Source organism: Salvia hispanica, chromosome 2, assembly GCF_023119035.1.
Source record: "Salvia hispanica cultivar TCC Black 2014 chromosome 2, UniMelb_Shisp_WGS_1.0, whole genome shotgun sequence".
NCBI lineage: Eukaryota > Viridiplantae > Streptophyta > Magnoliopsida > Lamiales > Lamiaceae > Salvia > Salvia hispanica.
Window position 1 is genome coordinate 37,091,169 of NC_062966.1, and position 26,199 is coordinate 37,117,367.

At 33.0% G+C, this 26,199-nt stretch overlaps 4 protein-coding genes across 7 annotated transcripts; 2 read left to right on the top strand and 2 right to left on the bottom strand.

The window, feature by feature from the left end:
• Positions 1–23: 23 nt before the first annotated feature.
• On the top strand, positions 24–4,634 carry LOC125204182 (probable plastidic glucose transporter 2). Of its 2 annotated transcripts, none has more exons than XM_048102753.1 (15): positions 24–163; positions 562–691; positions 1,068–1,170; positions 1,270–1,337; positions 1,423–1,555; positions 1,734–1,833; positions 1,936–2,048; positions 2,269–2,362; positions 2,583–2,739; positions 3,012–3,155; positions 3,225–3,298; positions 3,451–3,539; positions 3,747–3,861; positions 3,981–4,172; positions 4,298–4,634. In XM_048102753.1, the coding sequence occupies exons 2-14, from the start codon at positions 595–597 to the stop codon at positions 4,161–4,163; spliced, it is 1,470 nt and encodes a 489-aa protein (XP_047958710.1). In that variant the 5' UTR covers positions 24–163; positions 562–594; the 3' UTR covers positions 4,164–4,172; positions 4,298–4,634. The 2 variants fall into 2 exon arrangements, with proteins under 2 accessions (XP_047958710.1, XP_047958711.1); XM_048102754.1 differs by having other exon boundaries at positions 52–163; positions 559–691.
• A 2,788-nt stretch (positions 4,635–7,422) lies between these two features.
• Positions 7,423–8,010, bottom strand: LOC125206916 (aspartic proteinase CDR1-like). The gene has a single exon (XM_048106129.1). It carries the CDS (start codon positions 8,008–8,010, stop codon positions 7,423–7,425), a length of 588 nt encoding a protein of 195 aa, XP_047962086.1.
• Positions 8,011–9,362: 1,352 nt separating this feature from the next.
• LOC125204650 (cytochrome c-type biogenesis CcmH-like mitochondrial protein) lies at positions 9,363–11,447 on the top strand. The gene is made up of 4 exons (XM_048103356.1): positions 9,363–9,455; positions 10,297–10,463; positions 10,897–11,028; positions 11,117–11,447. The coding sequence occupies exons 2-4, from the start codon at positions 10,323–10,325 to the stop codon at positions 11,300–11,302; spliced, it is 459 nt and encodes a 152-aa protein (XP_047959313.1). The 5' UTR covers positions 9,363–9,455; positions 10,297–10,322; the 3' UTR covers positions 11,303–11,447.
• A 3,179-nt stretch (positions 11,448–14,626) lies between these two features.
• Positions 14,627–18,686, bottom strand: LOC125204332 (transcription factor bHLH68-like). 3 transcript variants are annotated; one of them, XM_048102953.1, is made up of 9 exons: positions 18,359–18,684; positions 17,978–18,263; positions 17,606–17,680; positions 17,365–17,430; positions 16,959–17,024; positions 16,478–16,519; positions 16,271–16,315; positions 15,886–15,933; positions 14,627–15,036 (listed from the first exon to the last, which is right to left on the bottom strand). In XM_048102953.1, the coding sequence occupies exons 1-9, from the start codon at positions 18,520–18,522 to the stop codon at positions 14,908–14,910; spliced, it is 921 nt and encodes a 306-aa protein (XP_047958910.1). In that variant the 5' UTR covers positions 18,523–18,684; the 3' UTR covers positions 14,627–14,907. The 3 variants fall into 3 exon arrangements, with proteins under 3 accessions (XP_047958910.1, XP_047958909.1, XP_047958911.1); XM_048102952.1 differs by having other exon boundaries at positions 16,460–16,519; positions 18,359–18,683; XM_048102954.1 differs by having other exon boundaries at positions 14,943–15,036; positions 16,452–16,519; positions 18,359–18,686.
• Between the last annotated feature and the right edge of the window lie 7,513 nt (positions 18,687–26,199).

Genomic DNA, 26,199 nt, shown 5'->3' on the forward strand with positions numbered 1-26,199 from the left:
CATCTTTCTAGAGACCTCGTGCTTCTTCCTTAAACTACACTCCCCTCCCCTCCCTCGCTCAATAAAGCGAAAAAACCCCAAGCTCGCGGCGCACGTTAGCTATCCCCACATTTCACCTTCTTCTTCGATCGATTCAGCTGTCTTCGCCGCCGAACATTGCAAGGTAATCCTCGTGATTTTCGAAATACGTATTTGTATGCGGAATTCACACGGACTCTGCATGCCGATTTGTTGATACGATGCAATGTGTGGATTCGGAAACGCGTATTCGTATCGGATTTCGGTTGGATTTGTGATGCATTGTGTTAGGAGATTTTTTTACTCAATGGAATAGATTCCGCATTAGCTGGTTTTGAGTTGTGAAATCGTGAGATGGTGAGATTCGAGTTTTCGATTTTGAGATTTATGAAGATATAGATGATCCACCGCTGAGCCGTATTTATAAGTGATATTCGTGGAAATTTTACTTCTCTTCGATGTTTTATGAAATGTGAGGTAATTAGGTGTGATTCAATTTTAGATGATTGTTGTTGATAGTGTTTGATTGATGCTATGTAGCAGAGGGCAATTTGATCTCTACAGTAGAATTGAGGTATGCGAGGGCGCCACGTCGAAACCTTATTGGTGCAGAAGCGTTCATCGTCTAGGGAACATCTCAATGGCTATGATTATGATAGAGAAGGATTACTAGGTAAGAAGCCAGTTCAAACATTCAAAATTCTGCTTCTTATTTCTAATTATAGCAGTTGTGATTGGCATATGTTTCACAATAGCCTATATGTTGACTTAATTTTTTGCAAAGAGAGTGATTCTTTATGGATAATGTAAATGTAAATGTGCTTATCAATCATTACATTAGAGCATAGATAGGACATGTAGTTTCAGAGAAAGCACATTGTTACGAGCTTCTTATAAAAAAACACGATATTCTTGTATAGTTTTGTCACGAGAGATATAGTCTGAAATCCTCAGTTCATAAGTCTGATGATGATTGAGTAGCCAACACGTAGTTGCTTATGTGATGAAAGCATGGAAGTGTTTTACTCCCTTTTCGCATGGAATTTCAGGTTACTCACATAGTGGTCAAACTAGCAATCCTTCATGGAAGCGTCCTTTGCCACATGTTCTGGTGGCAACTATCTCATCATTCTTATTTGGATATCATCTCGGGTTTGTGCGATCTCTTTGAAGTCTTTCTCCCGGGATTTGGCAATAAGGTTAGAGTTGTTGGAGGTTTTCATGTTTGTTGACATACTGGGCATTATTCAGGGTTGTAAATGACACATTAGAGAGTATCTCTGTCGAACTAGGCTTCAGCGGCAGTACTCTGGCTGAAGGTGCTCCCACTTCCTATATCTTAAATGAGACTTTTATCAGCTATACTCATGAAATCTTACTCTGATGAGTCCTTACATTGATCAGGTTTGGTAGTGAGTACATGTCTTGCTGGTGCACTTCTTGGTTCTTTATTCAGTGGTTGGATATCTGATGGGCTTGGTCGTAGGAGAGCATTCCAGTTATGTGCTTTGCCAATGATTATTGGTGCTTCCATGAGGTAAACATTCTTTTATCGTATTTTTTTCCATCTCATGTTGTATAAGCAAAAGTTTTTAAAACACTTAAGCTACTAAGGAAATTGGCATCTTTTTGTCTTTGACTAGTCCAGTTCTTGTATACTGATGCTATATTTTATTTCTACTTTGTAAATTGAATTTTATGCAATGTACTCTCAGTGCCACAACTAGTAGCCTGGAGGGTATGCTTCTTGGGAGGTTCTTTGTTGGAACGGGCATGGGTCTTGGTCCTCCAGTTGCAGCACTCTATGTGTCAGAGGTACAGACTATGACGCTCGCCCTTGCCTTCGGAAAATACTTAGATACTGTCTGTCATCTTCAGAAGAGCGTTCCTTAAGTACATGTCATCTATTTTATACAGGTTTCACCGGCTTATGTGAGGGGCACATACGGGAGTTTCACCCAGATTGCAACATGCCTTGGACTTATGTCAGCTCTACTCATCGGGATTCCTGCCAAAAATGACCCTAGCTGGTAAGCGGCATAGCATAAGAATGTACTAATAGTTTAGTAAAAATATGTCCCCCATTCATATTGCCCACTTAAAAGGCAGCATGAGTTGTTACTTCAAGTGGTTATAACAAAGCAGAAAATGGAATCTGTTTCTTGCAATATCAGTTCCACGGTGCTGCGTAGGAGATTTTTCAGCATCCCTATTTTTTTAGCATCTTACATTTAATAATGATTCTTGCAGGTGGAGAGTTTGCTTTTGGGTATCTACTATGCCTGCTACCTTGCTGGCCATTTTGATGGAGTTCTGTACAGAGTCTCCACACTGGCTTTACAAGGTGTTCAGATATTATTCATTTATTTGTAAATTGTAACTGCTAAAATTGAGACCAGCCTAATTGTATGCTTAATTGTGCGGCTCAAGTTAAATTGTAACTTTTCACACATCTTATTCTGACTTGTTCTGCTTGTTGTGTTTGTGCTATAGAGGTGTCACTGTCATTTGGCTTGTCTTCTCTTCCTTTCTCTGCTCAGTTAGATTTTTATTTATTGTCTTAGAGAGGAAGAATTGCTCAAACTGAAGAGGAACTTGAGAGGCTTTTTGGACCACCACATGTTAAATCTGCAATGGCAGAATTGTCAAAAACAGATAATAGAGCAGATGAAGCAGATGCTGTTAAATTTTCAGAGTTACTCTACGGGCGTCATTTTAAAGGTAAATATGCATGATGCCCCCCCTCTCTCTCTATATATATATGTGTGTGTGTGTGTGTGATCATATATATATATATATATAGGAGAGAGTTCAAATTAGTCTTCGTCTTGGGTTCAAATCCTAGTGCAGTAAATTGTACGCAATATTATACAAAGAATTCAATAATTTATACATGCGCATCAGTGAAGAGTAGACTAACGAACTAATGATAAGGAAGGGGACTAATTATAGCCACATCACACACTGCTAAAATCTTTTGATGTTTCTTGCAGTGGTGTTCATTGGATCTGCCCTATTTGCCTTTCAACAGCTATCTGGCATCAACGCTGTATTCTTTTTTTCTTCAACTGTTTTCAAGAGTGCCGGAGTGCCTTCTGATATTGGAAACATATGTATAGGAGTTGTAAACTTATCAGGTAAGTAGTGGTGCCCAATATATTCTGGCTATTCCTTTAACTATAGCCTCATCATTATCACTTTCTCAGGATCTATTGTTGCCATGATTCTGATGGATAGATTAGGAAGGAAGCTGCTTCTTCTTGGGAGTTTCTTGGGCATGGCAAGTAAAATTATCATCCTCGGATCCTCTTCTTGTGACTAAAACTTTGGCACCATCTTTGCCTCTTATGAAATTCCATTTTTGAAGACCATAGGATACTTCTCCAACTATCCCATTTTCTGATTGGTGTTTATTTTATTTTTTATTTTCAGGTAGTGGCTATTGGTTTCCAAGTTATTGCTGCAAGTGATATTATGTCTCCCTCTAAAAATTTATATTTATCCGTTGGTGGAATGCTGCTGTGAGTATCCGAAACAAGCTGATTCCTTGCTAGCTCATCATAAACATAAGTTTTATACTTTCATTGACCAAATATTCATTCCGCAATCTAGAAGTGAGAGTATCAAGCAGCCAGTGTCTACTTTGGAAAAATATCGAACAACCATAGACTTCTTCGATAAAAATTGTTCATGTGTGCGTCTGATGATTACTTTCTTCTTGGGTACAGGTTTGTCTTGACATTTTCTTTAGGTGCTGGGCCTGTCCCTGGTCTGCTCCTATCAGAGATACTACCAAGCCGAATTAGGGCTAAGGCAATGGCTGTCTGCATGTCTGTACATTGGGTAATTGGACACACTAATGCTATCCTACATTTCCCTTTATTCTAAGTATAAATTGGTATGACTCTAAGTCACTATAGGAAGTTAATTTCTTTTGGTCACACATTCATGGTCATGCACAGGTGGTCAATTTTTTTGTTGGGTTATTGTTTCTGAATCTGCTGGACATGCTGGGGCCCCAAATTTTGTACACAATTTTTGCCACCTTTTGCTTGTTGGCGGCAGTCTTTGTGAAGAAGAATGTTATAGAAACTAAAGGGAAGTCGTTGCAAGAAATCGAAATGGCACTCATTCCAGTTGATTAGTGGCATTAGGTGAGCTGGTGTTCTGTTGGTTGCCATACTTGAAAACATTTATTTACTTGTGGGAAGTTTCAAGCTCTAATGTAACTTTCAGATGATATTGGTCGAAATTATGATTCGTGTTTGTTGCTCGTCAGGGATCTTGATGCAAGAGCTTTTCACTTACCTACATTGGTATCACCATCTTCAACTTCATCTGTGTGTGTGATTAGATACTTGAGGATTCGTTGTCTGCCTTGGGTTGAGCATGAGTCGACACACATGATCGTGTCCGTTCTTCTCCTATGAGTGTGGCTGAGTTTTAGTATGGCAAGCGGCTCTGCGAGTAAGATGCAAGTGTTGTGTTGCTGGCATTTTCTGGAGCCAATAGAGGCATTTTGAAAGCTTCCAGTTACATTAGTAATAATGTTGAGCTGCTTATTCAATTATTAATTTATTATACTATGTTGTAAGAGCTAATTGAGTTTACGATCTTATTGAGCTGCTTGCACAATAGTGTTAATCTATACATACATAAAAGACAAGTTTTAAGAGATTTTGAATAACTATTTTATGCAAGGATGTAAATACAATAACTAAAAATAAATTTTGATTAAATAAATTTAGTTGTTGACAATTTTTATGTAGCAGTTACAAATGATTTATTCCCATTGATTACGTTTAAATCATTTCATGTAGTAAAACAATATTCTTTTGGAATTGGACCAAATTATGTAACCGCCTATTAGTTAGAGTGTGGCATTAAATTACCTTAATTTTGCATCTATTAATTTAATTATGCATAATTTTCAAATACATAGTCAAAAATAATTTCAATACTTTACTCACAATTTAGTGAGTGGCTCTATACTATAGTCCATATCTTGGATGTTTTTTAAACTGCCAAATTAAACTAATAATAATCAATTTAGAGTATGAATTTAATATGATCATACCAATGATTTCTAACTTTTTTTATTTATATCATAAATTAATATTTGTTTTAATTACTATTTATTAGCTAGATAAATTTTAGAGTATGAATTTAATATGATCATACCAATGATTTCTAACGTTTTTTATTTATATCATAAATTAATATTTGTTTTAATTACTATTTATTAGCTAGATAAATGTTCTTTCATTTTTGTGATGTATATAGCTGCATTTGAAAGGTTTTAGAAATTGTTGGTGATCTTTGTCTATAAATACGTGTTCTATCATTGTGGAAACCGTAAATGAGGCGGAGCAGGTGTCATGTGAGAGTGTGAAAGACGAAGAGCCAAAGATGTGAGGCGGAGGTAGTGCAGAGAGTTGTGCAAAAGATGGAAAAAAGTAAATAGCACTTTTAAATCCTATTTTGAAGATCATTCTATTTTAGTTATATTAGTTCATATCTAAGTATATTCTTCATGTTAATTTGTTTTAGTTTTCCGTCTAGGCTACAATATTTTTTTTACAAATAAAGAAATCACATAAGTTGTTGACTAGCTATAATATTTTGAACCTACAGCATTACACATTCGTCGTCAACTTCGTCACTTCCATAGTTTTCATGCAAAGAATACACCAAAAGTCAACGAAATGGCAAAATGAAGCAAAGAAGACGAATAACATAAAATATCACATTATTTTCGCACACATGCATAAATCATCAATTTGGAGATTAAAGAGGAAAATAAAGCTAAGGTAAACTCAACAGTAAATTGCGGGAGAAATAAGTAGGGGAGAGAAGCTGTGGTGCTTTGATGGTGTGCGTTTGGTTGGGTTTGTATTTTGCTATTTCTTTTTCTTTATTTGGCTACTCTTATTATTGTATTGTTAATATTGTTTACAAATATTTTTTTTTATATCTTACCAACTATTCTATTATTGTTCTAATGTTAAGTTCACCATTTTATTTATCTTTTAATAGAGATATCATTGTCGTCCTATTATTTTTTAGTTGTATATTAAATGGAGTATTTTATAATTTCATATCGACAGTATTTTAGTATTGAAGAATGTATATTGTTAAGGATGATATTGTTCTTTGTTGTAGGGACATAAGTGTTGTAACTAAACAAAATTCAGTTTCATTTAATTTAAAATTTAATTAATTTTATGTTTATAATTATTTAATTCAATGTTAGTATATATATTTTTTATTTTTTATTTTATATAATAATGTTTATTATTTTATTTAGTTTATTCACAATGTTAAAATAATAGAACGAAAATAATTATGTCGTGCATAGCGTTAGGATTAACACAGTAAGTTTAAAATCTATAGAAATACCACATAAAAATGAGCAGAAACTATATCTAGACCATAAACAAAATCATTTTGAATAGAAAAAATAAAATTAGAATACTTGAATCGAAGAAAATCAATAACTGCCGTATCACACTACAGCTAGCCCGGCTAAGCAGGCGAACAACAAGGCAATGCAGAAGGAGATCTGGCGAGGCAGGCGAGCGGCAATGCGACAATGTATAGCGGTGGAGCAGCGAGCAGTTGACGGTAAGACGGTGAGGTAGCCGAGGTCGGGCGGAGGTACGGCGAATGATGCAATCTTTATAACTTAGAAGTGGTAGCATACATTTGAGAGAAAAACTATCTTAAAATTTTTATGCTTTTGGAAACATACTTAATCTACATTTGACAATGATGATTCTCTATTGATTCTCATGATGTCTTGAAATCCTAACCTATTGGATTGAGAAAAAACGTTTTATCAACTGAGCTACACTTCATCGTCTTCTTATTTTAGTATGTCCATTGCACGGAATGTGTTCAAATAAACAATAAGTATAATTTTTTTAATTAAAAATTGAAGATATTTTATAGTAGAAATATTTAGGAATAAATAGAATATATAAGAAAAAAGTAGAGAATTCTAGAAGAGAAAAAAATAGGATGAAAAGTTTAGAACAAATACATATGCAATCTATATATATATGTCTGCTGTAAATATTTTGTATTATATGTTAAGTTTTGGAAGTTTAGTTTTTTTTAGTTTCCAAATTCAAGTAATAAAAAAGTGATATATGAAATTAGTTTTTATAAAATTAATTGAACCGTGCATCGTACGAGAGTAGACACTAGTATTAGTAAAACCACAACAATTAGTGAAACATACACTAGAAGCACTTGATTGAGCATGATAAACCATAGTATTTTGATCATTGTGAGTTGGAGCAATCTCTAGGCAGAAAGTTGACTGGTCTCTTTTCAAGATCAAACTGTAATCCATCTGATGCAGATTCCCAAAGATAGCAAAATCCTCAAGATGCTACGGCATCAGTGTGAAACAAACAATCCCTTTCTCCACCTGAAGAAAAATGCTCTCTTGTGCCAAAACCACATCTGCATTCTTGAAATGAGCTGTGATAGGTGGTGGTGACCTGAACCCACCCCGTTCTTATAGCACAACCCGAACTCCTTTTGCGGATCCTCTACGCGCTCTCCCTTGACTGCGTCCTTCAATGCCGCCTCCACCCTGTTGTACATCTCATCAGGGACGAACGACAGTGTCGTCGCTGAGTCGATGATGGTGTTTCCCTCATTGGAGGAGCCCACATCCACGCGGCAGACCCTCTCTCTCCCAACGCTGAGTCCTTCCAGTATGAGGTAGTGGAATGTGTCTTCCGAGTTCCTTAGTAATGGTGTTGAGACGACTTTAGGCCCGGCCACGACAGCGCTGTTGCCAAAGCTGATCTTGCTAGTGGCATTAGAGTCTCGCAAAGCCAAGCAATAAGAGAACTTGCCGCCTATGGACTTTTTTAGCTGGTTTATGATGGACGTCGAGCCGGCCCCAAGGCCAACGATCCCTGACGCGGTACTGACGCTTATAGGGTAGCCGTTCTCGCGACCACAACCGAAGGCCATGTTAGGGAAGGACCACTGGCGGATCCAATTAATAACAAGGGGTACCACTGTACCCAAAATATGAAAGTAGTGTAATGGTAGAAGCATCATCATTCCTCAGCGTCGACCGCCGACCAGGGTTCGAATCCTCTAATGCGCACTTTCTCTCAGGCGCATATGTGTCTATTAGTTTCTTATAGAGTTTGATTAAATATTACTCCATATAGTTTCTAATAATGTTTGATTAAATATAATCATATTATTATTATTTTGTTTAATAACACTAAATTTTTTGTTTATATAATGAAATGTCTTAAGAGAAAAAATTGATGAACTGGATTTTACATTTTCAAGTCAATATAATTATTTATCGCATCCCCGATATGAAATTTCTGGATCCGCCACTGGGAAGGACACTCCTCCGTCGAAGGTTAGGGTTTCCGTTGCAAGTTCGCCATAGCTGTATGAACCGTCTGCGGCGTGGAACTCATATTGGCAGGTGTTTTTGCTTCCGCACGATCCGGATGATGCGGTGCAATGGTGGGACCCGCACGAGACCGAGCGGTAAGACAATTGGATCGAAGGGTGGGAGAGTTTGGTTATAGCAGTGTATGCAGGGCTTGCATTGGATCCATGTTAGGTCGCTTCCCGTGTCAGTGATGGCTAGCTGCTCGACAGGGGGCGTCCCAACCTTGATCTTCATCAGGTACTCGTACCCCACACGGCTGATCGGACCGACTAAGGCCTTCGTGGATGTTGAATGCAAGACCGCCGTCAACCAGGATTTTCTTGACACGGAGCGGTCGAACGCGTGTCTTAGGCGTTGGAAACGCGTGCTGGAAGGGTCGTACGAAGGCGAATGGCGCGAGTTGCGGTGGAAGAAGTCGAGGGTGATGCCGCCAGAGGATTCAACTGAGCATGTCAATGTCAAGCAGAGTGAATAAAATAGAAGAGAGTATGATAAATGTAGACATGGATATGTGGTAACAAGGCATGGTTTTTTTTTTTTTTTGTCTTGTTGAGGTGCAATTGAAAGAATATGTGATGGTAGAATTGCAAGAATGTTTAACACACTATTTATAGAAAATATTTGGTTGAAATGTTCACATAAATTTTTGAAAAATAATTATTTTGGCAATGAAGTCATTAGTTCGTCGCATGAAGAAATGAAATGCAAAATTAATTATGGAAAATATTTCATATTTTGAGTTTATGAGGGATGTAACCAAAAGTCAAAACCTCTAGCAGAAAATTATTTATCCAAATGTATTTTTCAGTTTCACATAAAAAGCAAAATACAAATCAATTAAAAATCTTATTAATTCCACACATTAAAAAGCGTTGTTGCCGTAAACGCGATTTAGAATTGAGAAGCATTGAATAAAGGTATAACCCCATCGTTAAACCCTCTCAATCTAACTCTTCAGCTCACAATTTCTCAGTTTCAATTTGGGAAGAGATCAAAGGTATTTTTCTGTATCTCAAATTCTCTATCTACCTATGCTTTCCATCTTTCTCCCACCATTTTTGGGGAGTTACTCGCTTAGTTTTTCATTAGATCTTCTGCCTTAATCTCCTTAGACTTATTGGAATTTCTATTGATGATTTTGCCAAGACATTATCGGTTGGAGATGGCCTAAAACGAAATTGGAATTGTTTATGTTATGGAATAAGATTTTCTGTTGCGAAATAACGACAAATTGGAGAATGTTTTGTAGGTATATAGGTAATTTTGGTTGGCTGGTTTAGCTTGGTATGGAATCTGGAATTCGATCGAAAAGAACCTTTTTTTTTCAAATTCATGTTTCAGTTTTGAAGCATTCGACCTAGAATGGCTTTCATTTGAATTGAATACTCACTTGTATCTTTTTTCATTATTAAATAAACTGGAAATTCAACTCTTTGCCAGTAGAAATTGAGAAATTTCATATGTTAGCCTTTGATATCTGGTGTGGATATTGATGCCTAGCCTTTGCCAGCAGCTCGAATAGTGAAAGAGTCGGTAGAAAAAAAGTTTATACGAACTAGGGAAATGGAGAAATCTTGATTTTCTGACTGGGTGTTGGTTTGGGGGTTTAGGGTTAGGGGAGGGGATAGGAGGATCATATCAATATTCAATATTAGTCTTGGAGCTGTAGTAGAAGGTCGAGAAAGACAGCATTTCTGTCCTCACCTCAGCTCGATTGTGTGTACATCATAATAGCTCAAGTTTTGTTATGGTTGCATCTTTACTTTAGATTTCATTGTTTTGAATGGTGGCTTTAGTGATAGCTGAAATACACGTGTTCTTTGTTGTTCATATCACAGAGCGGTTACATTAGGGTGAAAGGTTCATGGAGAATGGGGATGAAGTGAGACAGGATCGAGTGGTTGAAGCACGGGCCAGAAATATAAGCCACAACGTGCGGTGCACTGAATGTGGTAGTCAATCTATTGAAGACTCGCAAGCTGACATTGCCATTCTCCTCCGCAAGGTGCCTGTTATTTGATTCTTTCTGTGCATACCATGCTTTTGCTTCTTGTTCTCTAAGATGCTATTGTGAGATGGGAAAATTGTTACTATGTTTTATCTGGAGCTTCATCTCTGTTAAAGCCTGTTGGTAAAAAAATCACTGGATGACTAGAATTTAAAGCTGGTCGATTTATATGTATATAGGGATCATATGAGGGGCATGTTATTGTTTTAGATCTAAACAAATTTGAAGAATTACCCCTAAAAGAGAAGTTTTAGTCATTTGTGGATCACTTGGATAAACACAGTAATTCGATATATGACTTGAATTTGGTGGAACTGACAAATTTGGAACACATTTAATTGACAAGGTTCAGCCTTTAGGCTTTTGTAATGCGTATACATTTGTTTGTGGACATTGATTTTGATATCTCTTGCATCTCTGTTTGTGTAAGTTAATACGAGATGAGATTCGGTCTGGTAAAAATGACAAAGAGATCTACAAGAAGCTGGAGGAAGATTTTGGAGAGACAGTGCTTTATACACCAAAATTTGATATACAAACAGCGGCTATATGGCTGGCACCGGTTAGTAGCATGACGCACACTCTGTAATTTACGTTCGTCTCCCCAGTTACCTCACTAATGTTGTCGATTATGCAAAATCTGAAAACAGCTTACACTTACTGGTGGCGCTGTGTTGATATGGGCATTCAAGAGATACAGGCGAAAGAATAATGTGCATATCATGGCTCTAGACCTCGTCCGAGGAGTCCCATTGACTCCGAAGGAGAAGGAGGCGATGCTTGAGCTTCTGACGCCACCTTCTACTCGATGGTGGGGAAAATGGCTTCCTCGATGATTCGAGAGTGTCGAACTTTTCATTCTGTTGCAAACTTGATTTTAGAAAAGTGCAGCAACTGAAATAAATATTTGTTATGTGGTGTTGAAACATTAAATCTGTAAGTTCTTATTATTCATATAAAGGTATTTTGTTTGGGCTATAATTGGCTAGCAGTGGGCATGTTCGTATCTAAAACTAGCTGAATACCCATTATATTAGACGAAACACATTTTTCATTTGTAATTATTGTTTGTCGATTAAAATTAGATATTGAAGTTTCGTTGTAGTTTTATCAATTTTATCTCAATATTTAAAAATTTAAAAATTTATCTTTAATCTTTGATAATTATTTCATTTAATATATATTTAATTTTTTCAATTTGTCAATTTTATCCTGATTTTTTTTTAATTTGTATTAATTTTATTATCAGAATATCACTCCAATGGTAGAATCTTGACATGGGTGTCTTATTTCACAATTTTAATGAAAATTCATGGAAGAGCTTCCCATTTACTTTCATCAATTAAAATTATTTTTATCTTCAATTTTTTTTATCAATAATCAATTAAAGTACAATAGTGATGCAGTGTATTTGGACCCCTAAATTAATAACAAAAGATTAATGGGAAATAGGCTGTTGGAAGCAAAGTTGATTATTGGAATCCAATTATCCAATGGCTGGGGTGTAATTGTTGCTCAACCCAAAGAGAAATTAAGTAAAGTGAAAAATTATTAACCTTTATCCAAATCAATCAACCGTTGATGTCACTCTCTCCTTTTTCAAAAACAACCAAAATTGAAAATATAAAAATGAGGAAAGATTAAAGCCCTTTTGAAAAGCAAAAACAGACAGCCCATCTTGTATGTTAGTTTAGTACTTGATGAATTGATGATTGTGTTGACCTTTGTCTTAGCCACATATCCCCCACCCCAACTAACTAAACCTAGTTAAAATACTGTATATACATATGTACACTTTAAAATAAAATAAATTGAAAAGAATACCCTTTTGCAAGTGGAAAACAAGTGGATTGTCAAAAGGGAAATTCTAAAGTTATTTTTAATGATATTGTGTAGGTGATGGATTTATGACGTCATACTTACGACAGAAAAAAGGTTTAAAATTTTTGGCAGGTTCTTGTTAGTGGATGAAACTAGAACATAATATTTGTACAAAAGAATTTTGGCACTTTTGACAATTTTTGCTCACTAAATTAATTTAAAATGTGACCTTTTAATTTGATAAAAAAATCGGATTAAAATTAGTCATTGTTGTTATTATTGTAAAATCCCATTTCTACAATTTTCATTTTTCAGTTTAAGTTAATTAGGAATGGAATCGTGTCTCAAAAGTTGAGCTTTGGGTTGATATCAAACAAAACGTGTACACATTATATTTCAAATATATGTAGTCGTGAAGTCAGTGAATCAAAAGTAAACAACAAAATTCATAATACGAAGACAAAAAAAATCTTCCATTTAAATACATATACTAATTCAAATTAATTCATTGATTGAGACTCATAGTTCTAATTTTATCTTGTTATTAATTTCATAGTAGCATTTTTCAACGGAATACGTTAATATCCATTTTGTGCATACATCGAATATAATGTCACGCAAACAAGATACTATAGTACTAAATTTTTATTCCAAATTCATATTCATCGAATGTATCAATGATGGTATTGCTCCCACGTGTATTACAAAATATTCCTAAATTTTGGTTACACTACAATATTTTTTTGTTGGTATACAGATATTGGTGGAGCCTAAAGCAGACAAATTAGAAGAAGTATGTAATAGTTCTATACTTTATCCTTGTAGATATGAGTTAGGAACAAAGGTATAACTTCACAATGTCGTTGCTGTCACTCCAATAATTTATGTGTTTCGTTCCGCAATTGGTGTGATGGTTTTCGCCCGTCTCGTTGGTGTCCGTACCAACGAGAGTCTCGTTGTGAAGAAGAAATTAGGCGGGACGGGATGCTCACGAAAAATGTCAAATTTCGATCCATACAAATTTTTAAAAAACTTATAAATCAAAAAGTTTGTATATTTCAGAATTATCTCATCGGTCTTATTTTCAACGAAATACACAATGATTTGGCAGTCAATTTTAAGCACGACAGTCACCACATTAACATCCTCAATTTGACCATCTTTCGTGATTTATTTAAAAATTTATCTTTTTTTATAAATATGTTCAATTTATACACTATCTTGTTAGTATGAGAGTTGTTAGTCTTCCATTTTTCACTATTTCATTTCAATATAGCGTGTCACATTGTTAATTGCGAAATTTAAGAAGAATGCTAATAAAATAAAACATTAATTTTTTGATTTTATAATCTTTATTATTTAAAGAAAATATTAATTTTAAATCTGAAGTATATGATGGTGGTGGAGGAAAGGTGCTTACATCTGCATATTTTTAATTTAAATAAATATACGTTGGTATTTTAATCTTAGTTGGTTGACTCGGAAAGTTAGGCATCATCATTTATTTTATGAACACTGCATATAGAGAAAAATATTAAATAGAAACGTGTAAATGTAATGTATTCACTTTTCCTGCAAAATGAGTGCTCGATCTTATATTCTGAAATTGAACGTGTAAATCAATTATTGCAATTGTTTTTGCCACTACTTATTATTTAGAACTATACAAACATTATTAGGTCTGTTAAATTTACTCTGTATATGATAGTTATAGTTGTGTTATCAATAGAAAATTAGCAGATCAGACAAATGTTGATGTGCAACAATCATTATCTCAAGATTTGTCGATATGAAATCCTTTTATTCTATTACCAGTAAATAATCAGATAAGTCTTAACGTTTAGCTATGGATTATACTAGATATGCATGCGGCAATTCAAATATATTTCAAAAACAAATTTTGAAGTAATGTTTTTTCACGAAACATAATTTTCAAATGATTAACACAGTTTTAAAAATGTTGGAATTATTACTTTTTTGTGCACGATAAATGAAACAATATATAAACTAGGGGGCATATTAGGGTGCCACCACCCCTTAAAATAACATCATACCACTATTCCTAGCCAATCATTTGTACATGTGGACGAATAATAAGTTGCCACATGGCAAAAAAAAAGACCCCCAAAAAAGACGGCCAGCAATATGCTGCACCTTATACAGTAATTTTTCTTGTCCAGCAATATCCGACACACTATACAACAATCTATAGATTGTTGTGTAGTGTTTGTAATATTGTTGTGTAGCGTTTAGAATATTGTTGTATAAGTGGTGTCACGGTGTACTTTAAGAGGGGTTGTCATTTTAACACAAACCTATAAACTAGTGCACACGACAAATGAAAAGATAGAAAAATATATTATTGAAATCACGAAATATATTAAAATGCTAACATCATAAATAAGCAACATGCATGCATACAATAGCATATTATTTAGGTTAATTACAGAGAGGATTTCGAAAACATATTTAATCCATTTTTTTGTTAATTTCCCCCTATTGATGAGTTTACATGCACATAATATAAACATATAGCATCATAAGCAGTCAGCCTTAGTTTTTGGAGAATGACTGCTTCTGATGTTACAGCTGGCAGACGGCGGCAGAGTTAGCCGGAAAATCAAAAGCCGCCCCCGAACGCAGCCGGAGCCCAGTAATCGGCACCGTTCTCATTTCCCACGTGTTGTGTGCATGAAATCGGAACTAAGCAAAGCCCTCTACTCCTTAAATCAGACCGACCTTGTGAATCCTGAACATTAATTTTGTTTATTTTTAGACAATATAAATAATTAGTACTACTATGTGATTGTTTTCTAGTACATCTATTTTCAAAATTGAGAAATAAATTAAATACTTAGTATAACTCACAAATGCAAGAGTATGAACTTATGAGAAAGTATATTAGTAAATTTTATCAAGTATGTTACCAAGTTCATATACTATTACAATTGATCGAATGGAAAAAAAATACATTATCCTGTTCACTAGTGTTTAGTATTTCAATTGTTTTGACACTAGTTTATTTATTTACATTTTTGAAGCTTTATAGTACTATTTCATTTAAAACAATTACTAATTCAAATCATATCGCATTAGTCTTTTATATATAGTACTAGTATATAAAACCCATAAGATGTATAGCAAAAATGTGCTTGCATATGGTAATTTAATTAGTCATATGATGATGATCACAAATGCATGCGTCTGAGTTATTCGTTCAATTAATTGATAATTTGTTACAGAATTTCCAAAAATGGTAATGAACTCTCCATGAATTTCCTACAAACTGATACTTTTAAGGAAAGACTCCATAATTTTACACAATCTTTAACAATGAAAATCTTTCTTATTGAAAATTATCCATAATTTTCTATTACTTCCAAAAGATTAATCATTCCGCAAATTGTTAGTTTCAAAACTGCCTCTTATGATCTGATTGAAAATTTAGTTTCTTTAGCTACTGTATCTGAAAATAAAGTAACACCACACTACCAATAATTAAGGTCCCCCATTTTGGAAAAAAAAAGAAAATTTAGTTTGTTTAGTATTATTTTTCCCCTAAATAAAGAAAAATAAATAAATACTGTGACAAGTTTACCTGATCAGAAGCTCCTCTTCCTTCCATGGAAATACTATCATTCAAGAACTGTTACAAAACATTACACAAATAAATAATGTGAATAAAAAATAAAAGAAATATGAAATGCCCATCTTTGTAACTTTCATCATCTCACTTTCTTGGTATCGAAATTCACAAAGAAAAATTCAAAACAAGTAAAATTAATTACTTTGAGATAAAGCAGAAAAAATGCATGTTTTCTTTACACAAAGAAAAATTCAAAACAAGTAAAATTAATTACTTTGAGATAAAGCAGAAAAAATGCATGTTTTCTTTACACGAAGCACTTTGCTTAACAAATTCACTTTACCAATTAAAGCCTCTTTTTAGGAGGTGATAGATCCAATAAAGGTAGCATAAATACCTGAGAAGGCTCTTCGGGAAACAAAGAATTCCTTTCTTGAACCAGCTGCCAAAATAAAATTAATTATTTTTTCTTGTTTTTTTAATAAAAAAATGTGTGTCACATTTCCCAATAGTGTGCAAAAAAATCTTGGTCGTGCATTGGAAAATGTGTAAGAAAATGCGCATGTGTATATGGGTACTTATTTACAGAATGTTGGTGGTGTACTGTGTTTCCTGCTGCATTGCGCATGTATGGGGAGCTTAGTGCCTGCACATCAAAATTACTAGTCATTACTATTTCTTTGGCTTATATAGATAATACTAATAAAATTGGATATTTTGGATAGATTCTAAAGAATTCTAGTTAGATTATAAGTATGTTTATTAGGGTTTTTTCTCTTGTTATGAATAGTTATTCATTGCAATAGTAGAGTAGATAATGTCTTCGTCGAAAATTCTCTACTAGAGAGATTTTCAATCAGGGACAGACGAAAAAAAAAAATGCATTTGTAGCGACTACTATTAACAGTGATTTTTGGCCTAGTCGGGTAATCAATTTTCGTACCAATTGTGCTTGATTTCCTAGCAATTAGAGAAAATTGGATTTTATGCTTTTCTTGAATATGGGATATGAAATAATTGAGTAATATGATTTTTAAAAATATAAATAAATTGGTTTTGCAGGAGGAAAGGAAAGAGTAGATTACCTCAATTTGACCCTGAAGGAATCTAATGTAACCAATGGCTTCTGACAAGACTGAAGCAGTGTCAGTCTGCAAAAGAGAAACATACCACAACACTTTGAAACTTTTCTTTAATCTCAAAAAAAAAAAAAAAAAACAAGCTCAGTTCATATCATAAAGCAAACAAAAGGAGCCTCTCTCTCTCTCTCCCTTTTTCTCTATACATGATGTTTTACTGATTAATCATGATATAAAATAGTTTTACTTTAAAGACTTTTATGTTAATCAGCTTATAATTCTTGAAATCATGTGGAAAAAAGATGTTGCGTAAATTAATTAAATGGAAAAATTATGTTAAATATAGCAGTGAATACAACAATTGAACTGATTATGTATGTAAAAATGGTAAGATTTAGAGAAATAAATTTACCTTCCCAAATGGAGAAACAAGTTGGTGAAGAGCTGTTATTCTATCCCCTAACTTCTCCTTTCTCACCTGCATCAATGCCATTATTAATTTATTATTGTAATAAAATAAATAAATTGATGCTCATGCAGTTAAGCCCATAAATTTATGTCTAAGATTCTCAAGAACTGCAAAAAAAAAAAATTAAATAAATTATTATAGATAGAAAGAAGGCATCAAAAAGAGAAAAAGAGAGATTCCTCACCTTCAAAGCTGGTTGGGCTGAAGACTGTTGAACCCTAGCCTTCTTAGATGCCCCACCTGTACTCGTGCTATTGCACTTTTTCACAAAGAAAAATTCACACAAAATTTCTCAAATTGAGTATAAATTCAACAATTAATTAAATGGAAAAAAGATTACTACTACTAATCCAGTTAATTTGAACACATCAAATCACCTTTTTTTCAAAAAAAAATTCCTAATTCGTTAGAGTAATAATGAGACTTTATTAAACATCAATTATCATCCTAAGAAATGATTCTCATTTTTCACCTTTCCCTCCCTTTACTCTTTTCTCCAATAAATTTTTACATTTTTTAAAAAAGGGTTTAATTAATTGAATTAGCCTCTTCTCACCTCAGATGAATGCTCCTGGTTGTGCTGCTGCTGCTGCTTCTTCCTCTCCGCGGCCGCGGAGAAGCTCAGGGTGGTTACACAGGAGGTTGGTGAGGAAACTGGGTGCTGACGTGGCCAGCCGCTATTGGCTTGAAACTGATCTTGATCATATATCTGTGGCTTCACATCATTTCTTGAAAAAGAAGGGTTCAAATTCAAGACTTGCTCTTCCCAATTCTCAATCTTCTTCTGCTGCTGGAAAAGACTCGCTCCGAACCTCTCCTCCTCGCCCGCCCCCAATCCGCCACTTCGTATACACATGAGAATCAAAATTAGGGCTTAAAAAAAATAAAAAAAAAAAAAAAAAAAACCAAACAAAGAGAGGGTTATTATTAGTATTACAGAAGAAGCTGGCTCCATGACCTAACCGGGAAGTCCGGGGTCGGGTGGTGAAGATCGGGAGGAGAAGGATTATTCGGGGAATTGGAAGCGCCATAGATGAGTTGAGAAGAGAGCTGTGGATGCATGCCATTCATGCTCCACCAATTAGGGTTTCCAGCCATCATTTGTTAACTCTCCAAAAATCAAAATCAAGTCTTTAACAACCTCTTCCTCTCTCTCTCTCTAAATTGGATATAAATATAATCAAAACTTTGTCCTATTTCCTAATTTTGTGCACCTTTCAAAACTGAGTTTGGTTTCCCAGAAGTGGAAGTAGAAGAAATTAAAAACCACCATTTCACTATCATGAAATAGAGTATTTTATACTTGTGGGGTTAACTAATTAACCCCACCTCTTTGTATGTCCTTTTTTTCATTGAAATTAATGACCATTTTATTATTCTTGCTTTAGCTTTATTTTAAAAAAATATATAATCCGACAAAAGAAAGGTGATGCTGAGTGTTTTCAGGCCAGAAAACAAATTGGTTGTGACTTCCTTAGATTGGGGCAGTCTATAACTCTCACTAGCTAACTATTGTTATTATCTATTTTCACCTATTTTTTTCATAATAATTAATAATAATAATACATTGTATTTGTAAGTAGAAATTGAGTAATTAATTAATGTTGTTTAATTAGGGAATGAATTTGAAAACTAGGTTGTTCTAGGGAGGGTGGGATTACTTAGCTAGCTAGGGTTATTAGGTTGGATATCTATAATTGTCTGTTTCTTTCTTTATAATGATAAGCAGCTTGGGATCATTTGATAGCGATACTTAATTACCATTGCTTTATGTTGTTATAAATGACAAAATATTCTATAATTGAATAAAAGATTATGAATTTCGGGCACTTAATTTATTTTTTATACGAAACGACGTTTTTGGTAATATCGCTAACTAGGGGAAACAAGGAATTAATGAAATTATATCTACTTTTTTATTTTAAGAAAGAATGGTATAATTTGATTTCATATGAAGCGCCCGTGAGCACCTCTTTTATATCTATACATATCAATTGTAAAATAGTTTTATTTCTGAAATTTTGGTTCACAACAAAGTTATCACATTATAAATGTATGGCAGACATTTTTCGTGAACGGAGGAAATATTGTGTCCAAAAATTTGTAGACGGAGGAAATATTGTATACGTCTTATTTTACTATTTGTTCCGTCCACTAAAATTAGTCTCATTTTTATAAAAATTTACCTGTCATTTAATTTCTTCTTTTTCTCTTCTACTTTATACAGTCTTTTTCTCTCTCAAACTTTATTAATTGCATATCAAAACTCGTGTCGTCCATATGAATATATTTTTAAAAAATTGAGCAGAGTATAACGAGTGTTAGTGTCTTGGGTTTAATTTGTTTATAAGTCCACCGACCAAGCCCTTTATCTCCACAGTATTTTTTTGTTTATAACGTGACTTCTCCATAGTTGAGCTTCCACTCATGTAATATCCCACGTCAATTGAGTAGTGAGACTTTGAGAATAAAATGAATTAGATTTAAATTAAATCTCTACCATTTTTAGTTTTAACAAAAAAGGACTTCATTGTGCCGTCCTAGCGCCATAAAACTATTCCCCATTTTCTTTTATTATTATTATTATATATTACTATCAAAATCAATGGACTCAAACATGCATAAACCAAGTTAATATTATTATACATGCACAAACATTTACTGCTCCCTCCGTCTCACAGTAGATGTCACACTTTCCTTTTTAGTTTGTCCCATAAAAGATGTCACATTTCCTTTTCTAGAAAAAGCTCTCTCTCACATTAATATAAATATACTATTTTCTCTCTCCATCTAACACACAAAATAACACTTCCTAAAATTTCGTGCCAAGTCTCAAGTGTGACATGTACTATGGGACGGAGAGAGTACTTTTTAATCATAATTTTTACATCAATTTTTCATATTTTGTATGAGTAGATTCGACTTGAGATAAAGAAGAAAGAAACTTCGTTGATAAAGATAGAGTACTATGTAAGGTTGAAATCTAGTAGAAATCGCCATTAGTGTGAAAATGTAAACACTTTTTTACTTTTATGATAATATACTTTTGTCATAATAAATTTAGAGTGAAACCACATGTTTTGTTAGCCCTATAAATATAAGCTTAATTAGACTTTTTACCCTATAAGCGTGTATGTGCGGCGTAAGAAACGGGAGTTAACAATACCTTTTTACTTAATTATTAAGACTACTTAAGAAGTTAAGAAAAACAAATCATAATTATTTTGAATTTTCATAATGGATTAAGATTAGCTTTGGAGCAAATTGAAGAAAAGCTTGGCTTTATATTTTTCTATGTTGGTGGCCGTCATTTTCTAGTTGAGCTTATATATTTAAATAAGTACAAAAAAAGTTGTTGGTAATCTACTGTGTTGCTTTTTATATGTAAGGCATATTTATTTGTGAAAGGATTGGAAGATTATTTTATAAATTTTTAATTAGGGCCATCTACACTTGTCTACTTGATATGAGTTGTTTGGTATAGAATTATTATATAATGTGCACTAGCATTCTCTATTTGAATACAGAGTATCATGTATTTTTATCCCGCGAGGTGGTGTTCAATTTTCAAGATAAAATATCAATATATAATTTAAGATTGATTGAGAAATTATTTTAGTCATAGGAGATTAGTTATGACTAATCATTTTATGATTATCTATTTAAGATTGAATTGTAGAATTGAATCTTATGAACCAAACAAACTATATATTTAATCCCGGATACAATCTTGCAAACCGAACACCCCCTGATTGTATAGATATTGTATGTCACTATATATACTTATGGATATTAATGATATAATTAAAATACAAAATATATGATTTGCTTGACAAGATAAATTTCGATATGTTTAATTGAGAAGATATCAATATTGTATTAATTAGTTGGTTGTATTATTTGATGCATAGTGTTTTCAAGATATAAATAATTAGTAGTATATTAGAAGGATTCGAATGAAATTCATCAAATATAAAAGTTTAAATTATAATATCAACATGTGTAGCTCAATTATATACTACTACTATAGATTAAATTAGGTCTACCGCGCGCACCAAAGTAGAAAGGATTATAATAATAAGACCAATAATCATATCCAAAGAGAAAAAAATATAATAAAAATAATGAATTGACCCAACACTCAAACTTTATACCTAAGTGACCGCTCCAGGAAGTATTTCTCGAGGTTTTCACTATCAATATAAAATACCTATTTATTTGGTATATAATTGTTGCTAGATCGACTTTTGGTTAATACTTTTACTAGCTAAACTTTTTAGTGGGATTAGACAAGAACTTTAGTTTTTTTCAAAAATAATTGTCCTAATCAAAAATTAAATTAATTGGAGCGTGGGCCTCTTTCATTGGATCCCTATCTTTGAAAAATAAATACTCCTATTATTAATGTTTACTCATAAAATTTGGGGTCAAGGAAGTTAGGAAGGGAACCTTTTTCTTCTCGCTTTACAACAAAAAAATGTATAACAAACTCGAATCATTATGAAGAGACATAAATTCTTTAACGGTGTTTGAAATTCGTTAATTTTTTGAATTGGGATTAACCTTATAAGTTATAACGTTATGTTGCACTTTTTGCTCAATTATTATCCTATTAGCAAACTCTAATCATTATGAAGAGACATACAAATTTTTGATGAAATAAAATGGTTCAAACCCACACGAGCAAATTTTTGCCTAAACAAAATACTATCAACTACTCTTTAAATAAAAATAATAATCAAAACAAAACAAAGCCTAACCAAATCACAAGTAACTCAGAAGTTACATCAAACTTGCAGACAAACACATGATCAACAAAACAAACGAACGACGTAGCAAGACACGAGAAAGTGAACAACAAAGAACATTACTCGTCTTATAGTCTAGCAACAATAGAAGTCAATCCAGTTTGTCATGTCTTTTTTTAAGCTAGGTCTCTAAGCCCATCTACTTTTTAATTGATTCATCATTTCTAAAATAAGATGGTTTCAGCAATATAAATTAAAGAATTATCGGTATGTAGCCTATTACTAGATCTGACTATATTGATGTTGTTTATACCTTACCTAGAATTCATTAAAAGAATATAGCTATCTACTCAATATACATAGGTGCTGTCAAATTTAGTTGTTTTAGGCAAACCACATACCTCAATTCCTAATTGGTAAGGGACAAATAGTAATTAATAATGTGTCACGAGTTTTATACTAGTCCATTCAAGAAAAAAGAATTATATGTCATGTCATCTCAAACACTAGATGTAAACTTCATATTTTCATAATTAAGTTTAATTATACGTAGACATAATGTTTTATAATAATCTAGGATTACTTAGCCTCATGCTATATTATGCACACTCTATGAAACCTTCTCATCTTGATGTAAGTTCAAAATTGATGAGATCTTACAAAAAACCTCTTTTTAAATCAAATACATTCCAATGATCCATATACTTTAAATAATGAATTTCAGTTCATATATCTTTTCCTTAATGAGGAATAGTAATAATTCTATGTGCTGTTGATAATGGGCCGATTCAAACCATATAAGCATATAATGGGCTGCGGTGTCATTGGGAAGGCCCAAATTAAGCCTTATAAAACATATTGCTACCCAAAATTATTCTTTCTCCCTCCTCGTTTTATTACAAAGGTGATAAATTATAAATTTATATAAGTATTTCATAAAAATAAATCGGCGACAGAAGGATTCGAACCTGCGCAGGCGAAGCCCAACAGATTTCGAGTCTGTCTCCTTAAACACTCGGACATTTCGACCTTGTGTTGAAATTGTAAACTAAATACTCCCTCCGTCCCATTAAATATGCAACATTTGTTTTTCGGCACAGGATTTTGTATAATGTTGTTTTGTGAGTTAATGGAGAGAGAGTAAAGTAAGAGAGAAGAAAAAATAGAGAGAGTATTGTTACCATTTATAGAAACGTTTTTTTTGTAATGGGATAAACCAAAAAGGAAAACGTTTTATTTCTAATGGGACAAAGAGAGTATGTAATAAAATGTTAAATATTTGGTTATTAAAGGAAAATCAAGTTGTATTTTTTTTCTTTTTTTTAAACATAGTTGATCATTTGTTTAACCATGCCATATTAATTTTCTTAACCTATGTATGTTTCAAATATTGTTTCAATCTCTCTCACTATTATAAGAGCATAGGTAGATTTAGGTGGGTCTCGTCGTTGGCTCATGAGAGTCGTCATAAATCACATGGTACGGTAACTCCGTTCCAACTCTTTAAGCTATGATTTACTTCTGTTTCGTCCTTCATGATTTTCGTAATTTGAAAATCAATTAAGAACTGTAAATTTAAATTTTTGCTCAATTTAGTTTATGAATAACAAATACTCCTACAATTCTACTTTTCATTTGCCGCATTAACAACTCAACAACTAAATTATGTCTCAACTTTATTTTTTAATTCATCATTTTTTTATATCTTTATTCAAATTAAGAGTAATAGGAAAATGCAAATTCTACTTAAATTCCGAATAGTTGAAAAGTAGTACTACTGTTATAATTTTATTTAAATTAAAATATTTACATATTAAAAAAACAAGTACTAAAATAAAAATAAATAATACCGTATTAATTATTTTTCCCAATTTTGTAAACTTATAACATATTTCAGAAAAACTTAGGGAGACTTTAAAATAATTAGGCAATTCATTAAATGTGACTTTGGCGGATTAAATGAAGAATTCTTTGGCAAATTAGAATAGTTAGTTATTCTAGTTACAGAGTTGCTAATACCCTTTTAACGCTTCTGCATTCTTCATTGCATTTTTCACTTTTAAAACAGGGCAGACCTCTCAGCAGCAAATAATTGAGTTATACTATAGAAAATGAAGAATAAATCAAACATTGTAGAACTAAATTATTCATTTATTTTAAGTTATGTTTCTCATCAAGTCCAAAGAAAATTGCTTGGGTTTAGCACACCTCATTTACTTATTTTTATTTTTTTTTAAGTTATGTTTGTCATAGTAAGATTTTCACTTGAAGATCACTACAAAAAAAGCTACGCTTTGTGACCACTTTATTGAGCACGACTTTTGCTCGCAAACTTGTGACCACTTTATTACGAGCACCGACTTTTGCTCGCAAACTTGCGAGCATAATAGCGAGCATACACGAAAACAACATCCATTTACACCCATTTTTTGCCGGCGGGAATAAAATGAGGGATTTTGCGAGCACACCTATAGTGCTCGAAAGTTTGCGAGCAAAGGGTGCTCGCATCTGTCACAAAATATACATGTGCTCGCAAATTAGTGAGCAATAATAGCTGCTAGCAAATTAGTGAGCAAAAATAGGTGCTCGCAAACTTTAGTTCTTATCCAAATCTACTTTCTTCTTTTCTCATTTGTTACCTTTCTCCACACCGTAGATTCCATCCCTTCCATCCCTTCTGCCATCAGCTTCCACTCATTGCAAAAATTTTGCCAGATCTACTTACATAAAAGTTGGGAGTAGAGATATGGGGAAGCAAGCTTATTAAATTTTGATATTTTCACATTATTGAAAATTGGGGGTAGAAAAATGTGGGGAAGCAAGCTCATCAAATTTTGATATTTTTCAATTATTGAAAGGTAAAACTTTGATTTGCTAGTTATTCTTCTAAAGTTGTGGGCTAAATTATTATACTTGATTTGTTAGATATTCTTAAAAGTTGTGGGCTAAATTATTATACATAATTTGTAAGATATTTCTTCTAAAGTTGTGGGCTAAATTATTATACATGATTTGTTAGCTATTCTTTTAAATTTGTGGGCTAAATTATTATATACTTGATTTGTTAGATATTCTTTTAAATTTGTGGACTAAATAATATTATTATACTTGATTTGTTAGATGTTTTTCTAAATTTGTGGGCTTAATAATTCAAAATATTGGTGTACTCGATTTGATCTATATTATGATATTTGATTTGTTAGTTATTCTTATTTGTGGGCTAAATAACTCAAAGTATTATTACACTTGATTTGATTTATATTGTTTCTTGACTAAGATTTATGCGATTTGGAGGTGTTTCGCTATTACGTCGGCCCAACTTGGCATTTTCCAATTATTAAAAGGTAAAACTTTGATTTGCTAGTTATTCTTCTAAAGTTGTGGGCTAAATTATTATACTTGATTTGTTAGATATTCTTTAAAGTTGTGGGCTAAATTATTATACATAATTTGTAAGACATTCTTCTAAAGTTGTGGGCTAAATTATTATACATGATTTGTTAGCTATTCTTCTAAATTTGTGGGCTAAATTATTATATACTTGATTTGTTAGATATTCTTTTAAATTTGTGGACTAAATAATTCACAATATTATTATACTCGATTTGATCTATATTATGATATTTGATTTGTTAGTTATTCTTATTTGTGGGCTAAATAACTCAAAGTATTATTACACTTGATTTGATTTATATTGTTTCTTGCCTAAGATTTTTGCGATTTGGAGGTGTTTCCCATCGTCGGCTCAACTTGGCATTTTCCAATTATTAAAAGGTAAAACTTTTATTTGATGAATATTTTAATTTGTGGGCTAAATAATTCAAAAATATTATTGTACTTTATTTGATTTATATTGTTTGTGTATGATAGATAGTAAAATGAATCAAATTCGGAAGAGAGTGGATGTATGAGAGAAAATTTTCCACGGAGAATTGAATCTTGATTTTATGATGGTTTGGATAAGTTTATAAATTTTGTCGTGCAACATCTCTAGAATGGATGGTTCAAAATTAGGTGTCCATGTACGAGT

Excerpts from the sequence above, each read along its gene's own strand:
- LOC125204332 (XM_048102952.1), bottom strand. The coding sequence starts at position 18,522 with ATGATGGCTGGAAACCCTAATTGGTGGAGCATGAATGGCATGCATCCA. Across the intron at positions 17,025-17,364 it reads TTGTTTCTCCATTTGGGAAG|ACTGACACTGCTTCAGTCTT; the intron begins GTAAATTTATTT and ends TCTCTTTTGCAG. Across the intron at positions 16,520-16,958 it reads TCCTTCAGGGTCAAATTGAG|GCACTAAGCTCCCCATACAT; the intron begins GTAATCTACTCT and ends TTTGATGTGCAG.
- LOC125204182 (XM_048102753.1), top strand. The coding sequence starts at position 595 with ATGCGAGGGCGCCACGTCGAAACCTTATTGGTGCAGAAGCGTTCATCG. Across the intron at positions 2,363-2,582 it reads CTCCACACTGGCTTTACAAG|AGAGGAAGAATTGCTCAAAC; the intron begins GTGTTCAGATAT and ends TTATTGTCTTAG. Across the intron at positions 3,862-3,980 it reads TCTGCATGTCTGTACATTGG|GTGGTCAATTTTTTTGTTGG; the intron begins GTAATTGGACAC and ends GGTCATGCACAG.
- LOC125206916 (XM_048106129.1), bottom strand. The coding sequence starts at position 8,010 with ATGGCCTTCGGTTGTGGTCGCGAGAACGGCTACCCTATAAGCGTCAGT.
- LOC125204650 (XM_048103356.1), top strand. The coding sequence starts at position 10,323 with ATGGAGAATGGGGATGAAGTGAGACAGGATCGAGTGGTTGAAGCACGG. Across the intron at positions 10,464-10,896 it reads TTGCCATTCTCCTCCGCAAG|TTAATACGAGATGAGATTCG; the intron begins GTGCCTGTTATT and ends TGTTTGTGTAAG. Across the intron at positions 11,029-11,116 it reads CGGCTATATGGCTGGCACCG|CTTACACTTACTGGTGGCGC; the intron begins GTTAGTAGCATG and ends ATCTGAAAACAG.